Raw genomic sequence first — 19,031 nt, forward strand, 5'->3', positions numbered from 1 at the left:
TTATGTATTATAAACGAGACTTTCCACCACCTTAAAATGGAGACTTAAAAAAAGTGAGAACTTCTTTTCTGCAGAAATATTGTTGAGTCTGTAATTATATATTTGAGGGTTTGCAGAGAACACCTTTAAATGACCGGTTTTTGAAGAAATGTGTACTTATGTTCCTGTTTATGTGTGGGTTCATACATTCATACAGGTGACACTCTATTTAAAAAGTCACTAGAACAGAATATTCAGAATGTTGAATTCGCTTTTGAGAGGCAAGATCCACCCCCATTACAAATGTTAAGTGGAAACTCTTAAAAAATCCTTAAATATAAAAAATTACAAATAGAGTCCTACACACTTCCCTGAATAAAAATCTTAAACAGCTTTGAAAAATCTCAGAGTAACCACGTTGCCTGCTGAGATCAGAAATGCTAAAATACTGTGTGTGGATTCCAGGCCCGGGTCCTTATCTGCTAGGGCATTTTAATAGTGAATTTGGTGAGGAGGTTTAACTTTGCATATTTTTATCCTTTTATTATCTACCTCAGGGGTTTGGAGGATAGCTGACATTTCTACCATATGAATTTACAAAAGGAGATGCTAAAAGCCTTTACATATAAACATTTTCAAATATCTGACTGTATCTGATTATAGTGAGATAGAGCACCAATTTAGGGAAGGAGAAATACATACAGTGGTTTTTAGATACCTATTGGAAGAATTGAGATAACCAGAAAATGCAAAATAAGCTCCCTTTCCTTTTCACTAAGTACTGACTTCCAAAATAAAACTAACATACTTGTGAATTACTATGGGGGCATTCAGAATTAACACGTAAAATTATGTCTTCTGTCATTGTTTGAAAAGAGGATCTTTTTCTGTAGGTTTTAGCTGTTGAATCTTTTAAAGAGTATATATTTCTGTGTCTTTAGAATGGACCAATAGCAGTCCTTCAAAAAATGAACTAAGACCAATACAAAGTAATAGTTTTTAAATTACTTATGTGGTAGTTGCTTATTGTAGATGAAAGTAACTCTGTGGTTCCAAGTTGAAGCATCCGAAAGGGGAATACAGGTCTTTGTGGGCTGTACAACCTAATTTATCTGAAGGGGGGAGTGGGGAAACACAGCTATATAAATGTGATGGCAGCAGGGCAAATGGAGACCAAGGTGTTATCTGTGTATGTATTATTTTTTTCTTTATTAGAAGGATGTGAAGTTGGTCATTGGAGCGAATGGGGAACTTGTAGCAGAAATAATCGCACATGCGGATTTAAATGGGGTCTGGAAACCAGAACACGGCAAATTGTTAAAAAGCCAGCAAAGGATACAATACCATGTCCAACCATCGCCGAATCCAGGAGATGTAAGATGGCCATGAGGCACTGTCCAGGAGGTGAGTTTGGAGAATTCCTGTCCTGCATGGGCTGTGTGCTTTCTGAATTCTCCTCCCCCCAGAGCATCCATCCACAAAGGAAACCTAGTAATATCATCAGTGACAGGGTAAAATTTCACACTGTACTCACTTTAGAGACAAATGCTTAAATTGTGAAGAATATAAAGTATTTCATTTTCAAGATGCCTCGAGAATGATTTGGAAGAGTGCATGACAAATGAACTTTCTAAAATGAGATTTCTAGGAGAGAGAGAGAGAGTGTGTGTGTTGCTGATGTACCATAAAAGCGGGTTCTTAGGAAATCAGGCCTTTGCAGATGTTTCTCTGAGGGAAGTGGCCAACTTTCAGTTGAGAAGAGTTTAGATTAGAAAGGTTTATGAAATCTGTAAAATCATCTGCATCGTTACTAGTTGAAGATGACAACTTAAAATAAACTTGCCCAAACACTGGGAGGAATAAATGTTGTCTTAATGTTACCACAATTAGCTGGTTCCCTTTGTTTTGATAATAATTTGTAGAAAACAGCTACTGGTATGTGTGTGTTTATTCATGTCTTTGTAGTAATTGTGCTGATTTGCAGTAATTATTCTGTAATAACAGGATTCGGCCCATTTACAAATTAGGAGAAGTGAACATAGCTCAGGTACTGGAGGAAGCCAAGTCAGGGTGGGGAAATGCAGTTTTTAGCGTTGTCGCTGTGGTTCTGAAAGCATCATTGCTTGCTCTCATTTTAACACTAACAGATGCTATGTTGCCAGAGATGAAGTGGGGATTTTTCTAGTGCACAAAATAGAAAAGCAAAAAAGAAAGTGGTGTTTGGAAAATTGCCCTTGAAAATAATCAAAACGTTTGTTTGCCTTCATTCTCACTGTTGGTGCATAGCTTTCCAGCTCTGTGGCTGTAGCCCAGAAAGAGAATATATATCTGCTTAAATGGATTTATATTCCTATCGGGCTTCCACATAGGGATGTCTGTGATCCATGGAGGAAGACAAAGCTTTTAAGACTTGAAGACTCCGGTTGGCTTTTGAGAACTATTAGATCCAGATTCAGAAGCTACTATGAGGAAGGCAGCTTTCCCTCTTGAATTAGTTTTGCTTTTCTTTGCCGGGTCTTTGAAACAAAGTTTTTTTGGGTCTGCTTTTCACTAACAAGGATGGTTTTGTTCAGTTAAACTGAGTATTTTTCAGTCAAAATAAAAGAAAATATTTTCTTACAAAACTAATAAGCCACTTCTTGGATAGCTGAGAGCATTTAACCTGCAACCTTGTGCCTAAAAACAAACCTGATGTATTCAGGTATTGGAAATAAAGACTTTCTTTGTTGTATATTGTTTATGTAGCTACCCCCCACCATTCCTCTTCCAGCAATGTGGTCCCCCAATTGTGGTTTACGTTAATAGCAAAAATTAACCTGAAAATGCTCCTATAACAAACATGCTTATGTGTAACAAGAACCAGCACGTTCCCCTCCCCTCCAAAATTATTTTGACCTAGCTCCGGTCTTGCTGGAGAATTTTGTAGATAACAGCAACATTGTTAACCTCTAATGTTTATTGCATTTTTATATATTTTTTGCTTCCAGCAACAGTATACTGTCTTCATAGAAGACATAACCTGATACGGTCAGCGTTGAAATTATGTCAAAACAAATGTTTGTGTGTCATCTGCTAATATCTTTTTGACAAGTGAACCAGTAATGAACTCGGATTTAGCTCATATTTAGGTTGTACCAAATATTATTTACTAGGAGAGAGCAGCTATCACTCTAATCCCTGTATCTACATTTTCAGTTGAATAAATTAAATATTTATATAACCTTTAAAGTTAGTAGGTTAAAAGGTGAATTAGAATTTGTTGATTGGTTTATGTTTTGTAAAAAGAAAACAAATAGAATTGTTGACAGAAATGGAAAGTTACTCTCCAATAAAAACTTCTGTTTACAGGAAAGGAAAAGTAGAAAATTAATTTTGGAACTTGAGCACCAATTGATAAAATTGGCATAACTTCCAGTGGAGTATCCCACCTTGCCTCAGGTGAGAGAGGGAAAAGTTCCTTTCTTCCATAGGTCATGGTGATTAATGGAAGAATGGAGAAGAAAACCACTTTAACCCATTTTACATCTTGACTTGATTTCAATGATCTGCTTTGACAAACCATGCAAAAATGTAGTCGTAATCAGGTTGGGAATACAGGCATTTTTCGGATCTTTTCAACTTATGTATGGATTTCTCTCCTGTTGGAGCCAATCTTAACCTGATTGCACACAAATGCAGCCTTAACCTCCTTCACACTAAAGCACTAGCACATTAAAATCAGCTGCTTTTGATTACTGGAAGGAATGAGTTAGAGGTCAGAGAAATGGAATAGTCACTAAGTGTATAAGATATTACACTGAAATCTATTAAAAACAAGACAATAAATGGCTATAAGATAAAAAAACAACAGTATAATATTTTAGCTTATTTTTTTCTTAATTATTGCCTGCTTATTTGCTTTTTCAAAAAAGAATATCTGGCAATATCTTAAGTCGTGGATTGATTTACACTTGAAGTTACTCAGTGTTCATTCCCTAACTTTTCTTCTTGATTAGTTATCTTTTTCTTTTATTTCTGATGATCTACTTGCAGAGTTTTTTGGGCTTTTCTGACACTCATTCTGGTCTGGCGATCATGAGATCTGGGTCTCTGCACCCTGTCAACTCATTAATTCTGTGACCCTTGGCAAGTCACTTAACCTCTCTTGGCCTCTATTTCCTCATTTTGTAAATTGAGGGTATGGGGGGGGCGGTGAATTTCTAAGATCCAGTCCAATTCTAAAATCCAATGATTCTAAGACAAATTGCCAAAAGATACTGGCAAGTTTTGTGGTTGTCACATCAGCCCAAAAGCGTTGTTCATGACAAAAGGACTGAATGCTTTTCCAGTAGCTGTACTGTGCATTTGCCAAGCCTTTCGCATGTGGCAGCTTTTCACCCTCATCCTGCCACCTCACAGGTAGTCAACCCTCACAGACTAAGCAAGACTCCTTAAATCAGCCTGTGACCTGTGGTTTAGCCACAAAGATGGTAAGAGGCTAGAGAAAGAAAAGAGAGGGGATCATGAAAGACTGTGATAAAAGGAGGCAAACAGTGAAAAAGAACAAGGAGTGTAGGAAACCAGGGCACAAAAGAAAGGACTACTTACACATGAAGATGGTACTCCTTGCCCATACCTGTCTTGTACTCCCCTCATTCCCACTTGAGCACACTAATTAGTGGAATTCATCCTGGAAGGATTAATTTATTCTGTTCGTATATAACCTGGAGGTTCAAATGGGAGGGGTTTCTAGTCTGGACCATGTTGTACATTAGATAATCTAATAATAGAAAAATATAAACATGCCATTATATTTAAATGACAAATGGAAGAACAAAATCATGGTGCTGAGGCATGGAGTCAGAGGATGTTCATGTGCAGAGGGAATTGTCATTTGGGTAACTGTAATCTTCAGGATTGGCCAACATATTCTGTCCTATGTGTATGGCATTCCTTGTTTTTTAAGGTCCCATGACAACTAATCTTAATTTATCAGATATTATTGAGCACTGCTATGTACTAATCACTGGTCTAGGCATGATACTACTCAGAGTCTCTACAGAACTTTTTCTAGTGGGAATCATGACAATAAAGAAGTAAGTGGGGGAATTCATAATTTCATGTGGAGATGGAGACTGGCAAGAAACATAAAGCAGGATAATCTAGTAAAAGATTGAGATGGGAGTGTATTATTTTATGTAGGGTATTCAGAGAAATTGAGGGAGTAACATTTGATCAGAGAGCTGAATGAAGGAGACCTTCTGAGGAGCTAAGGAAAGATTTTTTTTTAAGCTATTGACGCAATGGTTGTTTGTGAATGTCCTTGATTCTCCCAATTTACATTAGGGAAGAGGAAGGAACTGCAGTCTGGGGAGGCTCTGACTGGTCCAAGGCGATACATAGCAAGTTTCTAGTGTTAGGGCCAAGAGCAGAACCAGAACCAGAACTTGCTGCCTAGGAAACCCAACTTGTTCCTTGTTCCTTATAATAAAAATCCAAGATAAAGCTAGGGTTGTCTATTAAAGAAGCCAACTTTAAACTGTTTCTCCCCCAACCCAGACACATCATCTTAATTTTGCTCTACAAATACTTAAAAAAAACAAAACAAAAACAAAAAACCTAGTGCCCTGACATTACCACCCCCTCCCAATATCTTCCAACTTGAAATAGTAAAATATAGCCTGAGGGTCATTTCATAAACACCAAAGTATTGAACCACTGGCTTTGCTTTGATTCAGCCGCTCTTACAAAGACCCTCTTCTTTAATTTTAGTGTCATTGGTCCTCATTTTGTTGGGGGGTGGGGAGTGTGACTTCCAGATTATTCTTTCCATCATTAGTGTTTTGGAGTCACCCTCTGGGCTAGCCCCTGAGGCTACCTTGGATTGAGTCACACTCACTCACCTCTGCCCCCTCATTCCCTGGCCTGCACAGCAGCTCTGGGGATCTGAGTCCCACCGCCCACATTTTGGGCTCTGTGCCCAGCGTGGCTTTTCTCTTTCTGACCCAGTCAAGCAATCAGACTGATAGCGTAATTTAGGTGATGCTTTGACATACACTCTGATCGCTCTCTGTCTCTTTTGCTTGTGGTTGCCTCCACTCACCGGGCCACAGTTATTAGTAACATTAGCATGCAGTTCTTTAGGCCCTCGTCAGATTTTCTCAGATTTCAATTTGAAAATAACTCCTTCCTCTTACGAGACATTACTTGACCCTCATCTACTTTTTTTTTTTAAAGTGGCTTTTAACTTGATAACAAAAGAAGATATTATTTAGCAACTTAGAAACTTAATCTCTGCAAACATCTACTTTTTAAGAGGCAATAGTAAAAAGACCCCTCTAATCTTTGTTTTCTGTATATAAACTGACAGCAACATGTGGACTAGGTATTAGATAATACTAAAGATGGTTGTGGATCGTGATGGATTGAACTGAGAGCAGGAAATAAGCACATTTGCAGGAGGATAGGGTCAAGAAAATATGCTTTAGACATATGTTCTTTATTTCTCTATATTTTGTTTACATTTGAGTTGCAATTTATGTGGTCTGTTTTATACATGCCAGCCTTAAGAGTAGTTTGGAAGAGAACGGATAAGAGAAAAACCTCTTCTAAAAATTTCAGAGTTGGCAGGAACATGGGTACTGGGGTTATTCTGTGAAGAAGAGAGCATCTAAAGAGGGGGTTCTTACTGCCTCTCTGCTCTGCTAAATAGCTGATGATTTGTGTTAGTCACTTTAAGCAGGTTGTACTATATTTCCCAGGTACTCTGGACACATGGCAGCTAGTAGTAATGTTTATGGAGATTATAAACAGGGACGGTCACCCATAAGCAGCCACATTTTAAATGCCAATATATACTCATTATATAAAATGGACATTTAACAAAGATCCACCTGTCTCATTAAATGTTTCTCTTAGTAGCTACAGTGTCCAAAATTCCTGCCTCAGTGGTCTGAACAATGAGCCTTTAGGCAATGTCTTGGGAAGTGGGCTCCCGCCCTCTTTGCCCCCTTGCCTATCCCTTTTTAGTTTTTAAAATTTGTTTCCTGGAAAGTGGATAGGCAGCATATAGAACCCGCAGCATCACCACTGGGACCTGTCGGTACTGGCGGCGGTGTTTTTGTGTTTGCTGCTTTTTAGCAGTGATTTCTTTCAGATTTACTCATTCTCACATTTCAGAGGGTGTAAGGGTGTAAGGCAGGAGAGGGACAGAGAAGCGGGCTCTAATGCAGTATGCACTGGAGAAGAGGAAAATTTGTGAGGGCGAAACAAAGTACGGCCTTGGACATAGACCTAAAAATCTGAGGATGTGCAAAGCACTGATTTGCAGTCTGAGGGAAGGGCTAGAAGGCCTGTTTCCCTGCCAGTTTCATTTTGAGCCTGTCTTGGTGCCAGCCTTGCTTGCCCGAGGGGCCGGGGAGCGAGCAAGTGAAAGAAGCCACACCTTTGTGCGACTCTCGACAGCTTCCCATCTGGGAGCCCTACTAGGCTCGTTTAATTACAGTCCGGCGCAACATGTCCTAGTCTCTCTTTATGGGTACTTGTAAAAAGGATTTCTCAACTACACATGCCACTGATGTTCTATGTGTAACAAGGCAAGGGCAGGAAAATTCCAAAGGGGCCTTTCTCTTATGAATTTGACACAGCAGTGAGCTACTCTGATCTTAATGTAAAATATATAAAGCATTTTTTACAACACCCTAAAATAAAAACAACTTTAATAGGACACACATGGTGTCAGTGGTTAAGATCCACCCCCCACCCCTTTCCAGGGGAGTTTTTTTTTTTTTTTCCCTTTTGAGATAAGAACTCTGAAGTATAAATCCCCTAATGGTTTCTTAGAACAACTTACTTTCCTCATCAGACACCTCGCTAGAATCTTTAAATGATGTTGATAAAGAGGGCGCAGGCGGTTTACTCATGGAGATTTCCTGTAAATACTTAGCCAGCTACTAGACTGACCTAGAGCTGTAGTTGCAGATATCGTCCAGGATCAGGAGGCAGAAAGAAAACATTTCAATGGAAATAATGACAGAGTTTTACTAAAACTCAGCATGACTCATGTTGTCATCATACAGAAGTGGTTAAGATGATAAAATTACTCTGTGCAATAGAGTGGGGCAAAAAGGCTCAGGTGGCAAAAGTTATTACCATTAATTTAAACTAAAAATGTAAAGGCAGTAGGTTTTGCTTTACAATTGACCTGTTTATGTAATACTTGGACCTACTATTTCTGTGTGTCAGTATTATTTTCTTCTATTTGAGGACTTTGGAAACTAGGAATAAGATATTTGAACTTGTATAGTCAAGAGACATTTAATTGATGTTATGCCCTTATGTCCTCCATTAGTCAAAGGATTTAATAACAATGTAAAAGATATTTCATAAACAAAATTTAGACATCAGAACTAGGAAAAACTTATAATAGGAGCTCAGGACTAATAAAGAAAATAGACCATATGAATATATGTTGGTTGAAACAATTGAGCCAAAAATTTGACCTTGGGTTTCCTACCTAAGGCAAAGAGGAAAAGTTAGATATGGCTCTTTCTATCTTAATTTCAAATAAATGATTAATTATAAAATACAACATAATTAATAATTGCTCCTAGGGGGAAAATCTGTTATATATATGTATATGCACATAACATACATACATAAACATATTAATATACACATATATGCATATGTGTGTGTGAATGTATATATATACATATATATGTATATATATACATGCACATACATATACACAAACATGAGTACCCATTCCAACTTCCAACACATGAAAGTACGTGTATGTGTGTAGGCAGGGTAGGACCTGCATCATAGAATTAATGATTCTTACAGGAAACATTTCAGTTCCACAGAGAGACAAACACTAAACAGTTTTCTCAAATGAGGAATCACATCCAGAGTAATGAACGGTATGGTGGACAGTGTCTTTACCAATATCCGTATCCCCAGCATATGTTTTCAGAAGACAAAAGGCATCTTGGGAGTGTTTACTCCTCAACGTAAGCTGAAGACATAATTGCAAAAGTTGACTCTCTACTGGCCTGGGCAATATGAAATATGGAATCAGGATTTGTTGACTTATCAGTTATATTTGAGTACAATTGTCCAGTAGGTTCTTTTAGTAAATATTGAATACATTTAGAACTTCATGGTATCTAGAGAATCCAGAAAATGTGTATTTGTATTGAGGGTCAGTTACCCTTTGAACTTGTCAATAACTGTGGTATCTTTTCTATATAGTAAGATGTCCTTAAGTAAGATCAGGAGTTGCAGGGGCACCTGGGTGTCTCAGTTGGTTAGGTGTCCCGACTTGGTTTTGGCGGGGGTCGTGATCTTGGGTTCCTGAGATCAAGCCCCAGTTCAGGCTTCTCACTCAGTGGGAGACTGCTCGAGATTCTGTCTCCCTCTCCCTCTGCCCCTCCCTCTGCTTGTGCATGCATGCTTGCTCGCTCGCTTGCGCTCTCTCTCAAAAGTTAAAAAAAAAAAAAAATCAGGAATTGCGTATTTAGATGAGTTATTTATTTCCAGTGACTTATCTCAAACCTTGCACTAATATTTTTAATAGCCTTTTTTGTTTTTTGTTCTCTAAGGTTGGCCTTCAATTATTTTAATCTGTGAAAACTATTTGATATGAGAGAACCACATAGATTTTGAGTAAATGCTTACTAAGTGTAATTGACTTTATTAAAATATGTTGTCAGGTATCTTTTGATTTCTCTTTTGAGCCTACTTCCCCAATATAAATCAGGTAGTAAGTCTGGGGCTGAGTTTCTAACCAACCCATGATTTTTCCATTGCCATTTCTGTAGGTTCATCAAATCAATTATTTAAACATCTATTAACTCCTATGTTCTAAAGAAATGGGCAGAGTGAGAGTGATACAAACAAAAGAGTTTATAGTCTCAAGGAAGAAGAAAATGCACATTACAAAATAACAAAAAACAAGGTTGGATTTGTAAATATAGGCATTGTTATAGGCTCTGATATTATAGAAAATAGCATTTTTAGCTGTTGTGTCCAGGAAATGCTTTCTGAAGAACATTTACATTATATTTGGGGGGGGGGATGGAAAACATGCTAAAAAAAAAAAAAGGGAGGAGATCATTTTTTTTTTTTTAAAGATTTTTTTTTATTTATTTGAAAGAGCAAGAGCATGGAGGGAGAGGGAGAAGCAGACTCCGTGCTGAGCAGAGAGCCTGATGTGGGGCTTGATCCCAAGACCCTGAGATCGTGACCTGAACCCAAGGCAGACGCTTGACTGAGCCACCCAGGCACCCCAAGGGAGGAGATCATTTTAGACTGAGAGAACATTGTGGGGAAAGATACAGATGCCAAAGGGTGCCTTCTGTGTCCCAGAGAGGGTGAGCAGAAGAACCTGGCTGTGGCTGAGTTTGTCAGGGGCAGTTACAACAGCTCACAGCAAAAATATCAGTTGCATACTGATTGTGAAGTGCTTCTACGGAGAGGACAGGATTTTTCATTTTACCTAGTCCACAATGGAGAGCCATAGGGCACTTGAACTTGGAGGTATTTTAGCAGAATGCTGGTTGAAATGGAAGTGGCTGAGGTTGTGTTGGTGAGGTGGAAGGAAGTAGACTTCCCATCCCAAACCTGGGGCAGGGCATTCAGCAGAATCTGACTGTGGGAGAATTACCAGAGAATACTTACGGGTTCTAATGTTTATGCATTTTTCTGTTCTGCTTGCTTTTCTAAAGAGTGCAGGATTTGGTCTTGACTTGCAGTCCACTGTGACGCTTCTATCTTTTTCTGCCAACTTTCTAAGCCAAGCTATTCCCCAGTTTGTATTCGTGCAGTCTATTTTTGTAAAATCTAAGCACATTTTGCATTCACCCTAACTGAACTATATTTACTTTCTAACTGCTACTTTCATTTGCCATTTACCAAGACCCTTGGATGTAGTATTCCCTATTTTCTAGCTTATGATGTTAACCTCCTAATGGATTTCCCTTACAAGCCAGCTCGAAGTACTCTGAAAATTTAAAGTATATCCATTAAAAATTATTCAAATCAACGATGAAAATGTTCCCACGAGGCCCAATTTCATTTGTATAATCTAAGGTGGTTTTATCTAGCATGTTGTTTACTAGCCACTGCGTGGTGTTGGGTTGAGAAGGATTCTGAGTTAAATTCTGGGTTCAGGGGAAACTGTATGGTTATCAATTTGTGGTGTTTACAGCATAGAAAACAGTGTATCATGTATTCTCCCTAATTCTAATCCTTTGATGATTCCTGCTCTTGGCTTTTTCCGGTCTTCCCTCCAACCCCCCAACACATACTTGGATGTCTTTGACAAAAATTCATCTAGCTTCTATTTTATACCTGTAGTGATGGCGGAGGATTGTATATTGGGGGGGAGACAGCATGGAAAAATAGAGGAAAGAGTTTTAAATTTGATAAATCCTGGTTTTCATCACTTACTAGTTGAATGACTTTGGTTAAATTTATTTCCCAAAGCTTAGTCTTCTATGAAATGGGGATAATATGTTGCAGGATCATTGTAAGGAGTAAATCAGCACATATGGAAATAGGTCTTCTTAATCTACATTTTGCTGTAGTTCTGTTAATTCTATATTTTCCATTCTTCCCATAGCTGGATTACTCTTGCCTCTTTACTTTCCTTTGATTTCTACCCATCTCATGGCTTCAGCTGTGAAATCATCTTCCCTTTGTGCCCCAATCCCACCAATTTGGCTATTGATAGTCATCTTTCCCTAGATGTCTTGCTGGCATGTCAAACCAAGTGTAGCTAAAACATTCCTTGCTGTCTTTCCAAAATCTAATTTCTCCTGGGATGGCTATCCTTCCTAAAGGCATCTCTAGGCTCCCAGTTACCCAGGCTCTCAGCCCTATGTTTGTGACTCTTTACATTCAGACAGTTTAGTACCCAGATCTTTCTTCAACTACCTGAAAGTATGCAAACTTAAGTTAGCATCTGTATTATGGGGATAATAGCAGATGCCTGCCTCATACGATTGTAATGAGGATTAAATAACATTTAAAATAGTCAAGGCTCAGAAAATGTGGATTGTTATTTGCTTTTTTTTTTTTTTTTTTTTTAAGCATCTACCCAGCTCTGTTTCTCCATTGTCCGTTCATCTTTATTTCTGTGGTCTCCGCTTGAAGCCTTTTTATTTATGTAGAAGATTGCAATAGACTTTTGTGGGCAGAGAGGGTATAGGTTAATTTATATTCCAGCTAATAACAGCTGTGGCAGCACATTCTAAGCTGAACTTGTTTCTCATTTACGGTCCAATCTAGCTGGTAAGATGAAACATTGAATTCTAAAAATGGCTAGGACAGCCATTGAGTGTCCTGATGAGCACAGGACTTAGTACAGAGCAAGCCCCCAGTGTTGAAAAGGATGAAGTTTGCAGGATGACTTGGACAGGTTAATGCTGGCTGAGGAGGTGAGACTTCAGAATATAGACCTGGAATCATGGGAGGATTTGAATAAGTAAAAATGAGTTCAGGGTGAAGGGGGAAGATAGGACGAGCAAAAGTGTGACAAAATGGGATGTGCATAGGCTACCCTTTATATAAACATGGGGAATCTGTTGAAACAACACCTGTATTAGGAAGCAAACAGGAAAAATTGGGGCAAAAGGTGTAGAAATAAGGAGAAGGAATGAGCTCAGCAGATACTTCAGAATCAGGAAGAGTGGGTTGCCACATTAAGCCTCATGGATTGACCAGTGCCAGAAGAATTTGAGACAGACTAAAAAATTATCACAGGGAGAGGAAACCTCTGCCCATTTATGGTGATTCATTTATAAACTGCAAGTTGAGTAATTGAGTATTCAAAAAGAAATGAAACCCTGGGTATCACATCTGATACATAGTTTTTAACAACTAACCACCAGAGTGATAAAGTAATGAGCCCAAAGTTAGGAACATGGGTACAGATGTTTAACAAATTCAGTGACGTGTGTTGCCTCACTGTACCTAAAGATGTTTTTGCTTTGGAAATTCAATTTCTTAAACCCATTTGTAACAGTAATTTAATCTTGCAGAAACTTATAGAAGGGAAGGAAGCGCTAGACCTAGATTCAAGAGTGGTCACACTCGGTTCCTTGCAGGAAAAAATGGTGTGGGTTGACCCTTAACAATGCAGGGGTTAAGGGCTCTGACCCTCCACACAGTCAAAACTCCATGTTTAACCTCGGACCCCCTAAAAACGTAACTACCAGTAGCCTACTGGTGACTGAAGGCCTTACTGATAGCATAGTTGATTAACACATATTTTGTATGTTAAATGTATTCTATACTGTATTTTTACAACAAAGTAAGCTCCAGAAAAGAAAATGTTAATAAGAAAATCATAAGGATGAGAAAATACATTTACAGGGCTGTACTGTATTTATTTTTAAAAATCCTCATGTAAGTGGATGGGTGCAGTTCAAACCTATGTTGCTCAAGCGTCACCCGTGTGTGGTGGTTTCTCACAGCTTGCAAGGAGGCCAAGCAGGTTAGGGATCTGACCTCTCACCCCTGGTTGAATGAGAGTAGCTTTACTTTTTTCTCTGTTACATTTTGGAGGTTCAGCATGGGTTTTCCTTTGAAAAACAAGCATATCTCATGAAACAAAACTTTAAGATGCACTCCTTCATATCCCTTCCTTTACGTGTTTGAAGCTAAGGCACAGAGGTGCCCAGTGAATTACCCAGGCTCCCGGTAAATGGTAAAGACAAAGCTCGGTTCTTGCTTAGACATCAAACTTAAGAGCTCTTTCTCCACGTGGCCTCATTGTCTCTCAGCCCATAATAATCTCTGGGAATTCCTCAGAGGTAATACAACTAGGATTGTTCATGTTATCACATATACATCCTCTATGGTGACTGGCCTTACCTTTTTGCAGTATTTTCTCTCGGAATGGTAGTATAACACTTAGCATGGACTGAATTCAACAACATATCTACTGTTTGCAGGGGACTCTGCAAGGCACAATGATGGTCCAATAAAAACAAAAAACCTCTCCAATTAATTTATAGTTTTTCATTCGGATTTATAAACTCTAAGTTAAAATGGTATAAGGTGGGTAAGCACATGATATGCTCCAAGCACAACTTTATTGCATCTTGAGCTACCTGTTTAACATTTTGTTCAGTAGATATTCTCTTCTAGGAGAAAATTCTGGCAGGTCTCACATCTTTTCTGCTCAATTTTGGTGATATAGTCCTATGGTCACTTTTAGTCATTGATATAGTCTTACTTTAGTTATTAGAATGTCTAGTCTGAGATAATAACCACAATTAGAAACTTGAATTAGTAATAATTGGACTACAAATAGAAAATGTATAACAGACTTTGGCTGACAAGAAGTCTCTTTTCCAAAATACCTATGGATAGAAGAGTCTGTTTTCTAAACCACCTCTTTCCTGAAAATTCTAAATTAAATGACCCTCTGATGAATGAAATGGTAAAAATGCAACTAAATGCTAATCCCTGGAAGATGTATATTATGTCGACTTCCATCCCTTTCTCTCTCTCTTTTCTTTCATTTTATGTCAAAACCTGGAGAAGGAAACCACATGCCTCTGTCTTGCGTGTATGCAAAGATTTCTTGTAGTATCCCTGTATTTTCAGGTTGAGAGTGGTATTGCTAACTCGAGTAATTTAACGTAATTTCTGCCTCAAATGTCGTGTCTGTTGCATTTCAGATCTTCCTCTATTTTGGTATAATTGTCAAGTCTGAGCACACAGATTGACCTGATACAGTCCTCAAATATGCTTTGAATTAAGAGTGATTTGGCTAGCTTCTGTAGCACTGTTTGAAGCAATGCACTCCCTTGCTGTTACCAGTTTGCCGCTCCTTTATCAGAAACATAAGACTTGTATATTCCAAGAACCACTACGTGAAACTTACCACCAGGTGGATGACATGTGAGCATATCTAGTTGCAAACCTTAGCATTGCTAGTAGCCTAATTTGAACCATTCCTTTTATAATAGTTTACATTTATTAAGAACTTGCTTAAAGGAGTTCAAACAAGGGTGGTGACCTCTTAAGCACCCATATCTTAAAACTTAAAAAAAAAAAAATACAGCCCTCCAATTGCCCATCTTTTATGCAACTTTTAGTACTTAGTAACAAATGATTCCACAGTCAGTATTATGCAATGAATGCATAATTAAAGAGAATTGAAAATTCAAAATATGTGGTCATTTGTTCCCTTTATATACATTTGCACATGAGTGAGTGTGTGTGTGTGTATTGGGGGAAGGGGGATGAGAATTAGTGGTTTCAGCACTGCATTTGGGGAAATGTTCAATGTTGCGCTCGGCATTTTGTTTGACAGTTGTCACATTGTTTTCATTGTCTCTCCACTTTTGTTTATTTCCCTGCTTCTTAAGCAGGCTGATGAAATCTCATCAGCTAACTGGGATTGAATTTTGATGAGTGCCAAGTTGCTTTGATGAAATCTAGTGTAATTATGTTAAACCCGACTTTATTTGGCTTTAATGCTGGCGTTTTCCATATTGAGAAAATTAGTGCATTTGTCCGCTACTGGAGATAGAAGCCCAGTGAGAAACAAAGATAGCTCAAATCCAAAAAGCAACCACAATTTAAGTTCATTTTATACCTTTGTTTCAAAACTAGCTTGTCCATGCATTCAAACTTTTTATGTTTCAGCATCTGTTCTTTTTAACAACAAAGTCAGAATTAACTATTAGCCAAAACTACCCTAATCCATGAATTAGAAAAAGAAAATAGACAGTTCCTGGTCACCAGGAAAAAGCTTTTGTGTCCTATTATCTGGATTTTTTTTTTTGGAGTGGGGGAAGGGGAGGGCAAAAAAGATTTTGGTACTTTAGGTACAAAATATTATTTTATTTATCAACAAAGGAAAAAATTGAGTTTTTAAATAGCACTTCCTAGTGTTATTTCAGGCTACAAATCTAATACTGTGCAGGAGTCGAAGAATTTTAGAATCCAAAGGCTCTCAAATTTAGATCTTAATTTCTGATACTTATGATGTAGAGGAAATTAAACTTGCTGACATTTTATATAATTAAGTAATAACGTTGTATCTCTTAGGAGATCATTATGATGCCAGAATTTTAAGAAGTTTGGGCATTAGGTCGTGGTACTGCAATAGGGTTTTCGGGATGTTCACATAGGCTGAAATAAGACATTTAACTGCTCAGCCAGTACATTTACCCCTCCTACTAGGAGGCCAGCAACCTTCTGTCACCAGTGCTTCTAAAACTGGCTCTGGAATTGGAAGAGACATCCCACTTTTATTCAGTAACCATGAACAGCCCAGCTACTCTGGATGGTTCTGGGGGAGCCTGGGTTGTTCTGGGGACACTTAGAGATTATTCTCTAAGCTTTTTGCTTTGAGTTGTTCCCTTAAGTTACTATAGAATTCTGACGTCTAAAGCCTGGCACAAAACATCCCTACTTTAAAACTCTTTTTTTTTTTTTTTAATGATTTTTTTTTTTAAGATTTTATTTATTTATTTATTTGAGAGAGAGAGAGAGAGAGAGAGAGAGAGACAGCATGAGAGGGGATAGGGTCAGAGGGAGAAGCAGGCTCCCTGCTGAGCCGGGAGCCCGATGTGGGACTCGATCCCAGAACTCTGGGATCATGACCTGAGCCGAAGGCAGTTGCTTAACCAACTGAGCCACCCAGGCACCCCCTACTTTAAAACTCTTACAGATGATGATAGTTTAATTGAAGTCAGATAATTGGTGTCAGGTCATTGAAGGCAGCTCTGTGGCCCTGGGAGAAAGTTATATATGTTAAATTTCTTTAAAACCCTGTGTTTTGTGCCTTTATATAACTGAATTCAAATGTCTTTTCCTTTTTGTGTTTTTTCCTTGGTCAGTTTTCAGTGGGCATAATATACCAGATTAATTAATCACTAACTATAAAGCATTTACTTCTTTACTACATTGTTTATAGAGTGTTCAGTTAAGGACTACTTTAGAATTACAGCATTACTGAGTTCTGCAAACTGTGAAACCAAACAGGTTTCTATGTGTGAACAGAATGGGGGTCAACAAAATGCCGACTCCTCACTGGTTAGGTTTGTGTTCTGACACCCATATACACTGAACATGAACATTTGTTGGAGTGGTATCTATGATGATGTAAATTTGTATTTTATATTTTCAGTAATCCACAAAATATCTGGCAGGGGCTATCTTAATGGATTTTACAGATGAAGCCCAAAACACAAAAATGGTCTGTGTTTGTTATTTATAGTGTGTAGGAACCACCTTTACATAAATGACTTCGAATCTACTTGTTACACTGATGTGTGTGTGTGTGTGTGTGTTCACTATTAGGCTGTTGGAGCGGTTATATTATGTCATCATCATTATCTAGACCAAAGATCTGGCAAGACTTTTTGTACACCCAAGTTCCTAGACTTTTATGCAGATTGATTGAGAGTAAGTCTACCACAGAAGATAATTTCTAGATAAAGAATGTAGGAGAGTGGCTTCCACCAACTTTGTTCTCAGCTTCCTTTTTGGATTCTGACCGTGACCAACGTCACAGCCCCAGATGAATTGCAAAGAGTTATTCCAGGGTCTGGACATAATTGTTGTCTTCTTGGTATAAGGATTCCCTGATCCAGTCTTGAGGGGGACTGATAAAATTTGCATTTTCTGCATGGCTTTTCATTATAGTAGGTATTTTACAAACCATGAGCCATAAGGATGAAGTGATTCAACATTTGAAAAAGTTTAAAAGCCACTGAAATGAAGGCAAGAACCAAATGCCAGAGGCAGGGAACACAGACACCATAAAAAAGCACTGATGTCAGTTGCTGAAGACATTCATCAGGGATGTATATTAAGGCTTAAAACAAAACTTTCTCAGGAGTTGTAATTTGTGTCGTCAATTGCTGAAACAGTTCAGTGTATTTGATTCTGTCTCATTTCATCTCTTTGTCAAAAATTTTCAAATTGCTTTTTCTATATAATGAATTCTTTTTCAAAATCGTGCTTGTTCAGCTTTCCAAGTCCTGTAATTTTTTTTTTTTTTTTTTTTTTTACTTTGTAGTTGACACACAGTGTTATGGTAGTTTGAGGTATACAACACAGTGATTGAACAACTCTGTACATTACGCTGTGCTCATCACCAACTGTCACCGTACGATGCTGTTACAAGAGCATTGACTGTGTCCCTTATGCCATGCCTTTTACTCCTTTGACTTATTCATTTGGTACCTGGAAGCCTGTATTTTTTTTTTTTTTTAATAAAAATTGCACCTACTTAACGTGTATAGTCTCCTTTTTATTTGGTATCCTGATTCTCCATTGCTCACTAGATCCTACTTCAGGAAGGGCTTTGTTGAGGCCAATCCTGAATGGCCTTGGGCCAAGATGCTATGAGCCAAAGTCTCCAATGTGCAGACACAGTTAAAGCTTTTCTAAGAGAAACAGACGATCTGACTTTTTAATTAGAAAACCGCTCAAATCCACACCTCAGTGTCCTCTCCTGAGACTCCTAAACCAGAATTTAGGGTATCTTTACTAGTGTTTTTCTTTTTTAAAACATGCAATAAAATGTAGAACCATAGCCAGGGGAGAGATGAAAGGGTAAGGGGGTGTGTCTCAAGGGATTGATAACAGGATTAGAACTTTGTAGAAATCATTTGCATTTCTATTTCTGGCTAGCATCAGTTACAAAACACATGTACTTAACTTGGATGGAGCTATGAAACCTGGTGTGTTACATTTCAAGTTCCTTTTAGGCAAAATCCAGCACCTTATCTGCTAAGCAGAAATGACCATCTCTGTGAAAATTTAAGGACTAGCCCCAAACGCAGGAAGGAGTAGACTAGCCTGGGAGGAAGTCCACTTGGGACAAAGCCCTCTCTAGTCAGTTCAGTGGCAAAAAGGCATGACTTCTTTCAAATTGTTTGTAGACGACGTGGAAGATGATGTTACAATAGTGAAATCAGAAGGTTCTCAGGTGGCTACAAACTAAAACATTGAAGAAGCTATGCTCTCTGTTGACTTATAGGATGCCAGTTTGGATCTGTTGGTAGGAGAGCTCTACTTAAAGTTGTCTCTGGTTCAAA

At 38.2% G+C, this 19,031-nt stretch overlaps 1 protein-coding gene across 1 annotated transcript in view; it reads left to right on the forward strand.

The window, feature by feature from the left end:
- RSPO2 (R-spondin 2) overlaps window positions 1–19,031 on the forward strand; it is a 184,294-nt gene that overhangs the window by 134,793 nt on the left and 30,470 nt on the right. Inside the window, exon 8 of the mRNA XM_045896049.3 lies at window positions 1,195–1,383. Within this exon, the coding sequence (XP_045752005.1) occupies window positions 1,195–1,383 (189 nt within the window). The remainder of the gene's footprint in view (window positions 1–1,194; window positions 1,384–19,031) is intronic.

Source organism: Mirounga angustirostris, unplaced genomic scaffold, assembly GCF_029215605.1.
Source record: "Mirounga angustirostris isolate CCGP_5_RB_7025 unplaced genomic scaffold, mMirAng1.0.hap1 SCAF_4, whole genome shotgun sequence".
Lineage (NCBI taxonomy): Eukaryota > Metazoa > Chordata > Mammalia > Carnivora > Phocidae > Mirounga > Mirounga angustirostris.